Genomic DNA, 15143 nt, shown 5'->3' with positions numbered 1-15143 from the left:
ACTTAAAGAACTAATGCTATTTAGTCTGTTTCTATGTTGGCCTGTTTCTAATCTGAAAACCTCATAGTTGTATATCTAGCCTATTATTTTAAGGATATCCCCTGCAGCTCTTTAACTTATTGAAGAATTCTACAAAACCTGAAATCTCATGGCTTCTTTCGTGTCTCTTTTCTTTAGTTTCCATAAATATATTGTCTTTTAATTTAAAAGAAGGATTATTTTTTTCTCATAGGCGAATGTGGTTGTTTTAGCTTTTTTTTTGTCCTCCTGTATAATTTGAACTCTGACAAATTAAAAATGGCTCTACATACCAAAATCTTTATCTGAAACAATTTTTCATAAGCAGAAGGACGAGGAGGGACATTATAGCAGTGTTCCAATATCTCATGGGCTGCCACAAAGAAGAGGGAGTCAAGCTATTCTCTAAAGGACCTGAAGGCAGGACAAGAAGCAATGGATGGAAACTGATCAAGGAGAGAAGCAACTTAGAACTAAGGAGAAACTTCCTGACAGTTAGAACAATTAACCAATGGAACAACCTGCTTCCAGAAGCGGTGAATGCTCCAACACTGGAAGTTTTTAAGAAGAGACTGGACAGCCTTTTGTCTGAAATGGTGTAGGGTTTCTGCCTGAGCAGGGGGTTGGACTCGTTGACCTCCAAGGTCCCTTCCAACTTTTTATTATTATTATTATTATTATTATTATTATTATTATTATTATTATTATTATTATTATTATTATTATTATTATTATTATTATTATTATTATATTAAAAGCCATGGAATACAAATTACTAACTCTACATTTCTTATATACTCAAGATACACTTATATTATCAGATACATTTTTTTATATAGTCAGATACCTGAGAAGAATTGGTTGCAGCTTGTCTGCCTTGGCCAATTAGCTAAATAGTGACAAATAATAATTAAAGATAGGTTTGTGCAATGATATAGAAAATAAGAATTATAATAGTTCATGGTTTCCTTGAAGCAATGCAACATCTTAAATTCTGGGGGAAAATTCTTAAAGGTAAAAAATATTGCCACAAACCACACATACTTTGGTGGTTCTGAAAAAAATAAGTGACAGAAGGTCTTTAAACATGTCTTTAGAACATGTACATCAAAGAGCTGCTCCTGCTGAGAAAACCCAGGTAATGAACCTTCTGATTTTAGTTAATTACTGAAAGAGAAAATAAAATGATGTACTGATTGAAATAGCAAGACTGCTGCTGATCTCGAGTCAATACTCAGCAAATTCATGCACAGTTAACACCCATATTGAAAAAATAATTATAAGCCTGGAGTGCTGTAAACTAAAACGTCCTTTTTGCAACAGACATTTAACTACAAGTATATTTGGAAAACGAGTTTAAATGGCTAAACTATTTCATCTGGCAACCCAGCCACAGAATTTACCAACATTATAAATGCAAGCTGAATAAATATACAACGATAGATCTGATTTCAACTTGTGAAAAACTAGCCTGGTTTTCTCATTACTATTTTCTGTTATTGTGGGGTAGATACTACACATCAGATTGTAGTGCACACATTATAATCAGTTTCCTCCTCAATGATAATGTGCAGACATCACCTTTTACATATGGCAATGCAGATCGGTCAGCAAATGGCCCTGTTACCAGTTGCAGTGCGGCCTTTTGTAATTGACAGATGGAAATTTTGTCAATGCACAGATTTTCTAAGTGCCATCCAAATTTATTTGGCATGACACCCAGTATGCTGATAACCACTGGAACCACTGTAGTTTGTTTAGATCTTGATATTTTCTGATCTTCTCCAATTCTTTGTCTTCTATTCTACAATCTCCTGGTATTGCCACATCAACTATCCATACTTCCATCTTTTCAATCACGGTTAAAACTGGTGTGTTATGAACCAATACTTTATTCTATATTTAGCAATTCCAAAATATGTTGACCTGCTCATTTTCAATTACTTTTTTCAACTATATGTTCCTATCATTTTTTTTTATAATTTTTACAGATATTCCAGTGAAACATTTTTGCAGCTGTGTTATATTGCTGCTTATAATCAAATTGTCCATTTTTTGGGATAAGTGTATATTTTCTTATAATCAAATTGTCCTTTTTTTTTAGATAAGTGTATATTTTCTATAGTTTCTTCTGCTTTTTTGCACTTTGGATTATTTGATGATTTTTCAGTTCTGGCATTTATTACATTAGTTCAAATAGTTGGTTCTCGTGCAGCCAAAATCAAGCCTTTTATTTCTTTTTTTAATGTTGTGAGTCATTACCAGGTTTTATCTTTATCCACTTTCCTCTCGATATTTTGTAGAAATTAACCATGTCATGCTTTTTCTTCTGTTTGTGTTGTTATCACATTAATTCAATGCTTACTTGTTGTTATCTGTACATTTAGTAAGTTCCAGTTTTTAACTTGCATCAATACTTTTTCTTGGCTGTCTTTTACATAATCAGCCAGAGCATGTTTTTCTTCTTTGACAGTTTGTATGACTTGAAGAAAACCTTTGCCTCCATTTCTTCCGGGCAAGTATAATCTATCATATCCCCATATAATCTCCCAATTATACGGGGATATAATGCATAATGAATAGTCATTAGTTTGTTGTTGGTTTTGTTGTTGTTATTGTCCAGTTCAGCTTTTATCCATTTAATAATTTTAGCAGTATATCATATCACAGGTATGGTCCAAACATTGGTGACTTTGATGATGTTTCCACCATTCTTGCCTTTAGTAATTTTCTCACTCTTTGGATGTATACTTTATGAATCACCTTTTCAGTTTGTCCATGCTTGATGTTATCCAAGTATAAAATGCCCATTTACTTGTTACTCACAGGTAATATAACCAACTCCTGGCTTATGGGAATTTCCACTGAAGTTTTCAGTGATGAGGTTAAGTAGAACATCTTATAAAGGAAGAAACTTGAACTACAAGTATAAAAAGTAAACAAGTAAAGAACAAGTTGTAAACTACAATTACAAGTAAAACCCCAGTCTGCATCAAGACCTGGACTTTGCTGTAGTAGTGAGCATGTAGTATATTACAACATTTTGGAAATGAGTTGTTTTCCTTTGTTCTCTCCCTCTCTACATTGTTTCTAACGTACGGTTTCTTGATAGCTTTTGGAGTGATCTGGGCATATTTCACTTTTTAAAAAATACTGGGAATAAAGCTGGTGTTGTTTGCCCTTTCCCTTTCTGCAGCAGTACTACCATTTACAGGAGCATGTGGTGTATTGTTTTTTACACTGGCCTCATCTGTTCATACGCAGTTGGAAGATACTAAATCAAAATGGAGGGGGAGTATTATGACTTTCATCACTTTCTCAGTGTTTTCATTCTATAATTCTGTTCCCCATAAGAAGCTTTTTCTACTTTTATCAGCATTAAGAGAAATTGCAGTTATCTGTAAGCTATCTATTCCCATGGTGAGCAGTAATAGAAATCAGGAATCACGCAGTGTTGTAGAATCACCTGAAGGTTTAATTTTGCTTGGTCTTTTTACTCTAATTTAAAATGTATTGTATCATATTTTATTATCTCCTTCCCCCTCCTCCTGCTAAGATTTCATTGTTTGCCTCACAGCATCTCAACTGCTTATATCTACCAGCAATTACAAATGTAACTAGATACCTTGGGAATGTTGATAAGGACAAGAAATTTTCAAAGTCTGAGCACAGTACCAATGACCCTGTCCCAAAACTGTGTATGTTGTGCAGTGATTTTAAATTACCCTAGAGTCTATTGTTCAGTCTTGTGATGGGTGCTTTTAGCCTGATTACAAACATAGAGAAAGAGTAACTAGGTTACTTAAAGTCTAAAATATAACACAGTTATACAAGCAACTGTTTAAAATGTCTCAGTAAAAGAGAGTCAACCACCTTCTGAATTTGGGCTTGTGGTTATTCTCTCTCCAAAGGGAGCATGGTAGGAAATGGTGAAAGAACCATCAGCTTCTTGGTTTCCTTTGCACTAGTTCAGGGGTATCAAACTCGCAACGTCACGTGATGTATCGCTATGTATCGCTATGTATCACAACATTTCCCCATTCCCAGAGTTGGGGTGGGCGCGGTTTCGGCATGACGCATCCAGCCCATGGGCCGGCAGTTTGACACCCCTGCACTAGTTGGACAGACTAAAGTAAATACTACCATCTCACAGACTCAACCAACATATGTCATGTGCTAGTACTACATAAGGAGAGGCAATTGATATTAGAAGTGAAGGCTGGGATTAGCAAACTCAGCCAATATGTTAAGCATCTGCCAATCCATACTTTTAAAAATGCAAAGAAAAAATAATATGATAATAAAATGATAAGATTTAGGTTTGTGTTTCCTGAATTCTGGAAACATCAGAGTCCATGTATATTTAATAACTGGCACTCTTGCCCAGAAATTGAGTGATAATATCAACGTTTAAAACTGAGTTTGTACATTATATATACCTATCAGCTTAAACTGTTTAGCCATCTTTGGATTTTGAGATGAGCATCAAAGCAAATGCTTAGATCATGAGGCTTCCGAAGGCAATGCATTCAAGACAAAGCTGATGTTTTATCAACCTTATTTGAATAAGCTGAAAGAACCAGTTTCACCTTGGAATGTATAACTTGGGTAATTGCCTCTCATTTCCGTAGAAGCTAGATGGGAATATTGCTTGGTGAATGCTGCTGGTTCATTCACATGAAAATGCTGGTGTATTCATTTGCATGAACCAGCCAACAGATTGAACCCTTCCCTGTAGATTTTTCTCTGCAATGAGGTAGATGATAGATAGGAAAACCTTTACTTGATCTGCATATCTATGACACCAATCAAATACCTCTTGGATTAATACACAGGTTTAAAATTTATCTTGTCACCCCACACTTCTCTTATCATTTGAAATGCAGATTCCTTGGCAGATGGGAATGAAGCCCCCACTCCACCCTTTTATTTAGCTTTAGAACTCCAAACCCATTACTGCCAACCTTGTGCATCAAGTAATGAGTTATGGTGATACAATTTCCATATTGTGAAATTAAACTATCTACTAAAATATATGCATTCTCTGTGGTAAGCAAACTACAGTTGCTTTAGTTAAAGGAAAATACTTGCCCTGTAAAACAAAAAAAGAGCCAGTTTGGTGTTGTAATTAAGGCAGCAAGCTAGAAATCAGGACTGTGACTTCTAGTCCAGCCTTAAGCATGAACTCAGCTGAGTGACTTTGGGCCAGTCACTCTCTCTCAGCCCTAAGAAGCCCACAAGGGCAAACCACTTCCAAAAACCCTTGCAAAGAAAATTTAAGGGACTAGTCCAGGGGATCTCCAGGAGTCAAAAATGACTTGTAGCCTCACTCTTCACACTGTATCTGGTCACATGAAAAAGAAATGGGAAAAATTCTGCCCCCCCCCCAATGCATTGGAAAAATCTGCCTACTAAATGTGCACCTTACCGGGGGGGGGGTGTCACAATTTTATGCATCTTTTTCTTTCCCTTTTCATTTGAAGCCTTGTGCAAAATTTGGCATCAACTGCCTTATGAGATCATCTAAACAGACACAGCATGTTTATAGAAATACTGGTTTATTGGTCCTTGACAGATTACACGCCACCCTGGGATAGTCTTTGATACTGAAACTTTTTTGTGGATTCCTAGTTCTGATTTTAAATGTATTGTTATTTCAATGGTCTCGTGCTAGCATTAAAATATTTCATTGATAAAATATGTTCTGGTTAGTACAAATACTAAAAATTGACCTATGAAAGTTAAGACAAAAGAAACACAGAAATTGTTTACCTAAATTATACCATGAGTTAATATAATTAAGTAATAGAATTCCAGTATAATACCCATTTAATTAATTCATAGAATTCACATTTAATAAAATTGCCACTGCTCTATTGATCATGTCAGTTATTAGTAGAATTGAACCGTGTTGGGGAAAAATGGTTTGAAAATCTATATTTAAATCATGAGTGTTCCGAAGAGAATGAGAAAAGGAATTCTAATAATTTTATTTACACAGCATCTGTTGAGAATGTTCTTAATATTTCACATGTTCTCTATAATCCTCACAACTGCATCAAAGCAGAGAGACAAGCATTATTTATTCCTACATTAATTTTCAGACATCAGCAGAATTGAGAAAATAACACACTGAATAATGTCATTGATGAAATATTAATGTTGGCAAAGAGATTCTGGTTCATTTTTAACTATTGTATAACATAATTTCTTGGAACAAAGTTGCTAAAGAGCGGTAAGGTACAAATTAATAAAATTGAAGCACTTATGTACATTTCTTGATCTACAAATACCCACAACAGATCCAGTGGTGCAGTAACCCACCTATTACAGAGGTACAGAGTAGAATTCAACTGATTCATTTTCACCTCACAATGAAGTGGACTAATCAAGAACTCCCATAATGCATAATATGTCACATAAAGTCATGTGGGATTTACAAAACTATGACCAGGTTCATTTACAACATTAAATTATAATATGGGCTTCTTTGGTTTTGCACATGATGTCCAAATTCTTTACATTATATGTGAACTAGGCCACTATTGCTAGTTTTTAAAAAAAGAGTTAAACAAATTGGCTTAATATTATCTATAAAAATTACCAAATCTTTAGTGCAGTGCACTTTGAGGTATGTATATATTGATTGTCCAAATTTCTCAGCCTCTTGATATAAAATACGATGTGTTATTTTACATCTTATTTCCATAGCCGTAAGCTTTAGACAAATCTGTTTAAAATTTCAGTCCTCATTCTCAGTGGTATTGTTATAGAAACTTATCTTTTCTATGTAGGTAGATCATATAGAAAGAAAAGTCACAATGGTAACTTTAATAGTATTTTTATGGCTGGAATTCTTCTGAAGATGGAAAACTGAAATTAGGTAGATAAGGCCACTTACCCAGATGATGTCCTCCTGTCTGTACTGCTTCCAGTTGCGACCTGTATCACTGAACATTAGACTGTAGCTTGTGGTCCAGTCTGAGCTTCCATATCTTCCCTGAGTAGCAATGCCTGTAATCTCTACTCTGTCTCCCAAATCAACTTGGAGCCATTGTTCCTTGGTGGAATCCAAAGGGGACCAGCCACCAGCTCCTGAAAGAAAAGATAACCCAGAATTATTTGTCTGAAATGGTATAGAGTTTCCTGCCTGAGCAGGGGGTTGGACCTCCAAGGTCCCTTCCAACTTTATTATTGTTGTTATTTGATTCTGGTATTTCTCCACCTACTTTTTATGAGTGCTACGTTTGCTAGTAAAATGTTCTGGAGAATGTACTGTTAGCCAGAAAGTTCTTCCCTTTTTCCTGATTTCCATTTCTCAGAAACATATCCTCGTATAGGCCATAGAGGCTTGCCATAAAAAGGCCCATTCTAGCAGGAAAATTCATCATCGCTTCTCACCTTGTTTCTACAGATACATCTAGTCCCAAAGAGTAATTTATGACCGATGTTTGTGTGTGTGCAGTCTGTGTATGTTAACTCTCTTAATGCTTTTTTTTTCTCGTTATCCTCTGAGGAATCTTGTTTACCAGATATGGACAGCTAAATTCTGTTTGGAATCTAGATCAGGCATGAGGAATACAGGTGAAACTCAATTACTACTCAAATTTGGATGCAGTTCCACAATAAGAAATTATTAGACATATATGTGTTTGTGCGTACACATGAATGCAGTGGGTACAGACATGCATACATTTATGAAAGTAACATAAAACTCTGCTTTATACAAGTATACACTATACATACACATACATGTGCATGCACATATATCTCCTCATGACACATGTACATATATTTTATATGAACTTTTTATTTATTTTTTTAAAAAATCCCAAAATACCAATAACATGGAATAAACTGAATTTAAGATTGGAAATTGAGAGGACTTACTATTTTTTTCTTATGTAAAGCTTCCAGCGTTTAGATTTGGGACTTTACTTTAAAATATACAATATATTTTTATAAAACACAGTCTCCAGTGTGTTAAGTTTGGAATTGAAAGAACAAGCAAGCAAGATATGCTACTTGTGGTTAGAGATTAGAATGTCAAAGTGAGAAATATTAAGAAGGAAAACATGGTGGACTGTAAAGCAGAAGAAGGGCTTATCAAATTTTCACCAATCCAAGGTTTTCTTTCTTACTAACATAGTCTTCATAATCAAATGATGCCTACATAGATGGACTTCATAGAAGCCAAACTGTCTATAATATTATTGATAAAAGGAGTTGTAAGAACTCAGTTATAAGAGCAAAGATGTAGCTGAGGACCAACTGTAGAACAGATCACAAATTGTTCATATGCAAGTTTCAAATTAAACTAAAGTGAAAGAAAAAGGCCAATTAGTTTCTGCAATGTGATCTTGATCATATACCAACATTTTCAAAGAGATCAACAGGAATCATTTTGAAAGTTCTGAACCTCATTGAAGGAGGAAGTGTGGAATTAATTTAAATAAGTTGTTAAGGATGAATGTGAAAGCAGATTAGAGGAGATCAAGAAACAGAAAAAAGAAAAGAGACGTCAAAGCCAAGACTGGTTAAAGATCTCAGGAAGCAACTCAATTTCAGAGAATTGTTAAAAGAGACAAAAAACAGTATTACAACAAAACCTATAAAGACATCAAAGATAAAAACAGATATGGAAAAATAAAAGTTTTCCAAATGATGTCAGAACTCAAGACATTCCAACCTCGAACTGGTATGCTGATGGATGCCAATGGACAGATATAATAGGAGGGGAGCCATGTTAATCTATGCTTTAACTCTGGTTTGTGTCTGTAATAAAATATTGACCGATTAGTCTATAGCAGGCGTGTCAAATTTGCAATGTCACGTGACATGTTGCAACGTGTTGCGACTTTTTCCGCATTGCTGGAGCTGGGGTGGGCGCGGTTTTGGCATGACTCATCTGGCCCGCAGGCCGGCAATTTGACACCCCTGGTCTATAGCGTCAAAACCAAACAAAGAGTAATCTGATAGCATCTTTTCTGACTAATAAATTTTAGTGAAAAGCATAAGCTTTTATTTCACCATAGGAACAGACAGCAGTAAATCCAAAGAAGATCAAAAGTGGAAGATTTATACTGAAATTTTATACAATAGAGATTTCAACATTCAAACTACCTTATAAGATATTTAGTAAGAGAACCAAAATTAGATGTATACTCTTGTCATTATCAGGCCAGAAGAATTGTTGGAATATTTGCCAAATCATGGCAAGGAACAGAAGAGTGATCATTAAGGTTATGCTCAAGTTATGCTAATAAATCTGGAGCACGACAGAGTGGCCAACAGATTTACAATAGTGACCAACAATCTACAATACCAACCTCAAAAAGACAAGACTTAAGAGAGAGTGCAAGGTATAATACAGTATCTTTGATTACACCTGCAAGCAAAATAATGTTTAGGAAGGTCCAATGCAGATCAGACAGACCTCAGCCTTAGAGGTGACAATGAGGACACTGAAGTGGTGAACAGTTTCTACCTGTTAGGATGAACTATCAATAGAAAAGGAGCCAGCAGTCAAGAAGTATTCCATAACCCATTGAAGTTCTTGGTAGAGTAGCAATGCAGGCCTTTGAAAAGAGAGATTCAGATACTGTGATGTGTCTATACCTACAAATATCAGAATTGTGCAGGCAATGGCTTTCCCTGTGACACACTATGGAAGGAAAAGTTGAAGTTTGAATTACAGCATCAATGGATGCACCTTTGGAAGATCTGAAAGATCAAGTTTGGGATAGTTTCACCTAGCCAAATTCTAGTTACGTGGTTTCTAAGCACTGACATCAACTTAATCACATTGCACCCGTGCCAGAGGCACTGAAACACTTCCGGGTGGAAAGGATTAGCCGGTGACATCACCATTGTCTTGGGGATGCCAAGTTGGGGGCTCCTTTCATGTCCCTGGTAAGAGCTGGAGTGAAGGATGGGAGCTCACCCCACTCCACAGCAGCACTCAGGTCTCAAACATAAGCTTTCTGGTTGTCAAGCCAGTGTCTAACCACATAAGCCACCATGCTCTTCCCTCAAATTAATAGCAATCAATTTGCATTTGTTTACAAAGTTACTTACAACTTTCTTTTTAAAAAAATAAATAGATATAAGAGGGGGGTGCACTCCAAAATATATATGAACTAAAGGCAAGTTTCTATTTTTTCTTTTCCTCACAAGTATTTTATTGAATTTTCTCTCCCTGAGAGAGGCAGGGAATCTCTCACAAAAATATTTGCTGAATATTTTGGCTTGCTCAAAGAATGCTATACTTTCTTTCTTGCCATATGTTTCAGCATTCCCTTGTGATATATAAACTCCAGAGAGCATATGCCAGTTGTTGAGGCCCAGGAAAATGAAAGTTTATTACTACAACATTAACTGTAGCATGTAGCAGCAATAAGATAGAAACAGGTTCAAAGCCCAGACTGAACATTACACAAAAGACATATTTCAATTACTTGATTCCCTTATTAATAGCTGTTCAGCAATTTTGTTTGATTTTATTGTTCTGCTTAGATTCCCCATGTCCATTGTCTGCAATATTCTCAAATCTCCTAGAAAACTACAGTACTTATTTACAAGGCACAAAAACACAAATTCTGCCAGAGATTCACGTTCAATGCTCACCACAAGTTGGATGTTTTGTGTGGTCTAAGAGATGTCAATTTTTAATGATGATATGTTTCTTATTTGAAATATAACCATAAAACCCACTCTAACATGTTTGAGACAAAGAGACAATGTTTTTGATTTTTAGGATTCAACAACACGATGCACAAAGAAATGCAAATAAGACTTGCAGAGACCACGGTAGGTGTTAAAAATCATTTTAGGATAAATCAGTGTGATGGAAGTGGTAAAAGTATGAATAAATACATATCTTTCTGCAATAGCTTTAATGTTGTGAATCCTTATTTTAAGTTGTAAATGTAATCCATATCTGAATAAATATTCCTCTCTAAGATTTTTTTTTAAATAGACATTTATTGAAATTTTAATATCCCCCAACTAATTATGATAATTTAGAAGACAAGTATGTGCACTGGAGTGAAATATAGCTTTTCTGATTTGGATTCAAATATTGTTCAGTCCATGTCAAAGTTCAGGTGCATTTGAAGAATTAGCGAAAATCTCTGAGGAAATTTTGGAGAAGCTAAATGAATTTCATTAAGATTAGGAAAATCCCATCAAGGGATTTCATATATTCCTAAAAGCAGTTATATTCCAATAACCCAATGAACTTAGAAATGATATTTTAATTAAAATGCCAAATAATATTTGAAATGTCTTTTTGAGATATCATCCACCACATTCTCCTAATTTTTTTAATATCATACAGCCATGTTGTCTAGTGATTTCCTATTACTTTCAGAATGAATCGAATCTGAATACAGAAAAGAGAGGCTAAGCTTAAAATATATCTGTGGAAGCTGAGATAGGAGGAAAACAACAAAGATAATAATGAAAATAGTATAGATTTTGTGTTAAATATATTTGTTGTTAAATAACCCTATTAAATCTCTTGAATGTTATTCAGAGTAAGGCTACCAGATCCAAGTGCAAAAGTCTAGTTAGCCACTGTTTGGAAGCCAAAAATCAGTATTTTTGTATCTTGGCTGCCATCTGAATGTTATACTGACTTTTGCAGACCAGATCTGATAGTATTAATTCAAATGTGCACACACACCAATTTCTGCATCTATTTTTCTCAAATAAAGATACACTTTTTAGAGTCAAAGATCTATAAAAATTTCAATCCTTTCCATATAAGGAAGATACACTGTTTCCGAGTCTTTTGTTACATTTCATCAAAACTCCCAGACTACTCTAAATAATAAAGGATATAAAGCAGCCAACATATCAAACCAACCCTTTGAATCTAAACATTATTTAAAAATGGGCTTTATTATAACCTCTTTGATTCTATTGTACTGTTTAATCTGTGAAGTCAAAGAGAATATACTCACATCTGTAAAAACTAACATGAGTATGACACAATTTATTTTCCATCTATGGTGAAACCAACCTAATGGTACCTCTTGAAATAATGCTTTTAATAGAGGGGAAATGCTTAGAACATCAGAAATTGGAAAGTCAAAATCTGTTGTTTTAAAGTAAAGGAACAATGTCCAATTTCACAATTTCTACTCCATACAATGTTTTCTGTCCTCAGGGCCAAGAGAAGTAATTAGTCATATTTTTGAACAAAGGATGCTATGACAACTAGCAGATTCAGAACTGAGCATCTTTGGTCTAACTCAAAGAACAGAAATAAAGAGCCATTTGCTATGGACCTTTTCATAATTATTAAGTGCATCTGTAGAAATAGTAATATGCCAACTACAAGATGTGAACATATACAATTTTGGTTCACAGATTTCCATTTCCAAGTTCTGCTAAAGTTTTGTAGAAAGTGTTGAGAAGATGGTGTGGCACCTTATCACATTGGTTGATTTAAGGTGCTGAATCCAGATTTAGTTCCTAAATGTGTGTTAGAAGGAAGAGCATGATGCTATGGAAATGGCTTCCTTGATTCACACTCAACTCTGGTGATTACATGGAAATTTGCATGACAACCTGATCATGGCAACAAGCTAAAATACTTGGGATACAGAGAGAAACAAACTTTTTTTTTCAAAACAGAAATGGCTTGAACAAAGGTGTATGAAGTTTAGTGCTATACTTTGTCAGCAAAAACTTTTGAGTGCAAACCTGTATTTAATCTGCAACTGACTTGAGCTTTGAAAACAGTGACATATGGAAGAGAAGGAGAGATAGCACATTATAGCAACTGCTAACATATATGGCTTGCCTTCTGTGACAATAGAAAAACAATTGTGAGATAACAATGGTTTTTTTAAAGAGGGAACTATATTAGAACATGAAGTTATGTAGTGTAAACCATATAGGGGTGTGTGTATATACACACAAACATACACACATATATACATGAATAGATGGATGGATGATTTTTGGGGAGATGGATATGCCTATACTAGAGGCCTTTGCTGTACATTAAAGCTGAGGTGTGCAACTATGGTCCCTTTATGACATGTGGACTTCAACTCTTAGAATTCCTGAGCCAGCCATGCCATGCTGGCTCACAAATTCTGGGAGTTGAAGTCCAGAGGTCATAAAGCAGCAGTGTCAAATTGCCGGCCAGCGGGCCAGATGTGTCATACCAAAACCACACCCACCCCATTGCCAGCAATGGAAAAAAAGTTGTGATATGTTGTGACACGTCACGTGATGTTACGCATTTGACACCCGTCATAAAGGAACCATAGTTGCACACCCCTGCATTACAGTCTTCTACTGTGCTCCCCCGCTCCCCCCCACGCATGTATGGCAAGAGTTCTACAGATGTTTATTCAACTCCCCCCAAACAGGTCTTCAGAAAGCACCCCTGTTGTGCAGGTTTGGATTCCAAGCTCAGCAACAATCGCTGAGTAACTGAGTCCAGAGGGCACACACGAAGTCCAGGAAAGCAGTCCAGGAGTCAAATAGGCCAACTAAATACAGCACAAGCACACAAGGCACAGAACTTGGTACATTGCTCCAGCAACACTCAAATCCTCAGGATGGGATTAATTAGGCAACACTAGTGTAGCCCTTCATGAAAGGCGAGGTTGCCTCCTCACAAGTAGTCTAGCTGACCAATATTATGCCTGTCTCCTCTCTGCTCTGCATGTCCTTGGATCAGGAGGTGGTGTGGACTCTTTCTCATTGCTAATAGGCAGCAGCTGCTGCAGTCCTTGCCTGGAGCCTCCTGGCCAAATTGGTGCAGCTGCAGCTCATCTCTCTCAACCTCAGCCTGTCACTGGTCTGATGACCCAGCTGAGGCTGTTCCATCAGGCTAGCGTTCTCTGAGCCCCAATCCTGACCAATACTCATCTCCACACTTTCTTTTTCAGACTCAAATTCACCCTCCTCCTCTGATCTGGCATCTGGAGAAGGATCTGGGATAGATCCATGACACCTACCCATAAAAGACTTTGTTTCATGAAACTCCATTACTCAGCTATTTGGAAACACTACACTGAGTCACCAAAAGCAAACTTCTAAGCACAACCTTAATCCTTAAAACCTACTATATGAGATACAGATAGTCCTCACGTTATGAACCTAGTGGTGCCTGCCCATTAGGCTGGTAAGTCAAAAAAATTGTCAGATGAATCAGATTCAATTTAACAATTTTTTTAAAATCAAATTCATTTATTGAATCAAACAGGTTGTTAAATGAATGAAGATCAGACTTATGATTTCCTCGGATTTATTAATGGATCTCTGCCACATTAAGTGAACTGAGAAGCTTTCCAGCTGGCCACCCATCAGCTGTTTTCAGTGCCCAGCTCAGGAACTAAATTGCCTCCAAGCCATTTTAAAAAAAACAACTGCTGCTACCATACTGATAGAAGTAATGGAAAGGTCTTCAAAAATTTAGTATTGAAAGAGAAATTTAAAATTGAATTTGCTGCAGTGGAAACTTACTGCCTGGACAAACAAGCTTACCAAAAACTAATAATATATGGGAACCAGGAAAGGATAACATAAAGAAAGGATGTAAAAGAAACACGTAGGCAAAAATTAACTGGGTCTTAGAGTGGGAAAGGAAGAAGACAAGCTATAAAAACATTTGTAAGAGAAGATAACTAGCAAAACAGGAAAGAACCTATTTTTCTAAGAAGTCATAAAAAAGGGGGCCAGAACTCAGGCAACTGAGCATGTGCAATTAGTTGATTAATATTAACTGACACACCTTGTATAAATTATCTCTTAATTTTAATGTACATGTGATGTATGTTTTAGTATGTAGCAGGAAATGTGTAAGAGGCGGTGGGAAAGAGTGTAACCTCATAGTACCTCAGCCAATGGGGAAAGAGGAAGGATGTGTGGCCAGGACAAGGATTGTATAAAGAAGGGAATATTTTGGGTTGGAACTTTGGAGAGAACCAAGCTTTGATAGCTTCTCTCCCCCGCTTATTGCAATAAAGGCCTTCACTGTGTCTTGGCTGGTTATTGGTCAGGCGAGCTTGCCTCTGGTCATGAAGGAAAGTAGCCAGGAGCACATAACAATACTTAGCTTAAGCGTCTTCATCTGCCCACCGCAAGTGCTTTAAAAAAAA

The 15143-nt window shown here is 36.1% G+C and overlaps 1 protein-coding gene across 1 annotated transcript in view; it reads right to left on the bottom strand.

Moving 5' to 3' along the window:
- CNTNAP5 (contactin associated protein like 5) overlaps positions 1-14031 on the bottom strand; it is a 268416-nt gene extending 254385 nt beyond the window's left edge. The window contains exons 1-2 of the mRNA XM_029284572.1: positions 13777-14031; positions 6920-7144 (exon numbers count right to left, since the gene is read on the bottom strand). Of these exons, the coding sequence (XP_029140405.1) occupies positions 6920-7144; positions 13777-14031 (480 nt within the window). The remainder of the gene's footprint in view (positions 1-6919; positions 7145-13776) is intronic.
- Positions 14032-15143: the final 1112 nt, after the last annotated feature.

The sequence above is a fragment of the Protobothrops mucrosquamatus genome, unplaced genomic scaffold (assembly GCF_001527695.2).
Source record: "Protobothrops mucrosquamatus isolate PMUCROS unplaced genomic scaffold, P.Mucros_1.0 scaffold732, whole genome shotgun sequence".
NCBI classification, from domain to species: Eukaryota; Metazoa; Chordata; class Lepidosauria; order Squamata; family Viperidae; genus Protobothrops; species Protobothrops mucrosquamatus.
The sequence above is the reverse complement of the archived record's forward strand: the minus strand, read 5'-3'. Positions and strand labels throughout refer to the sequence as shown.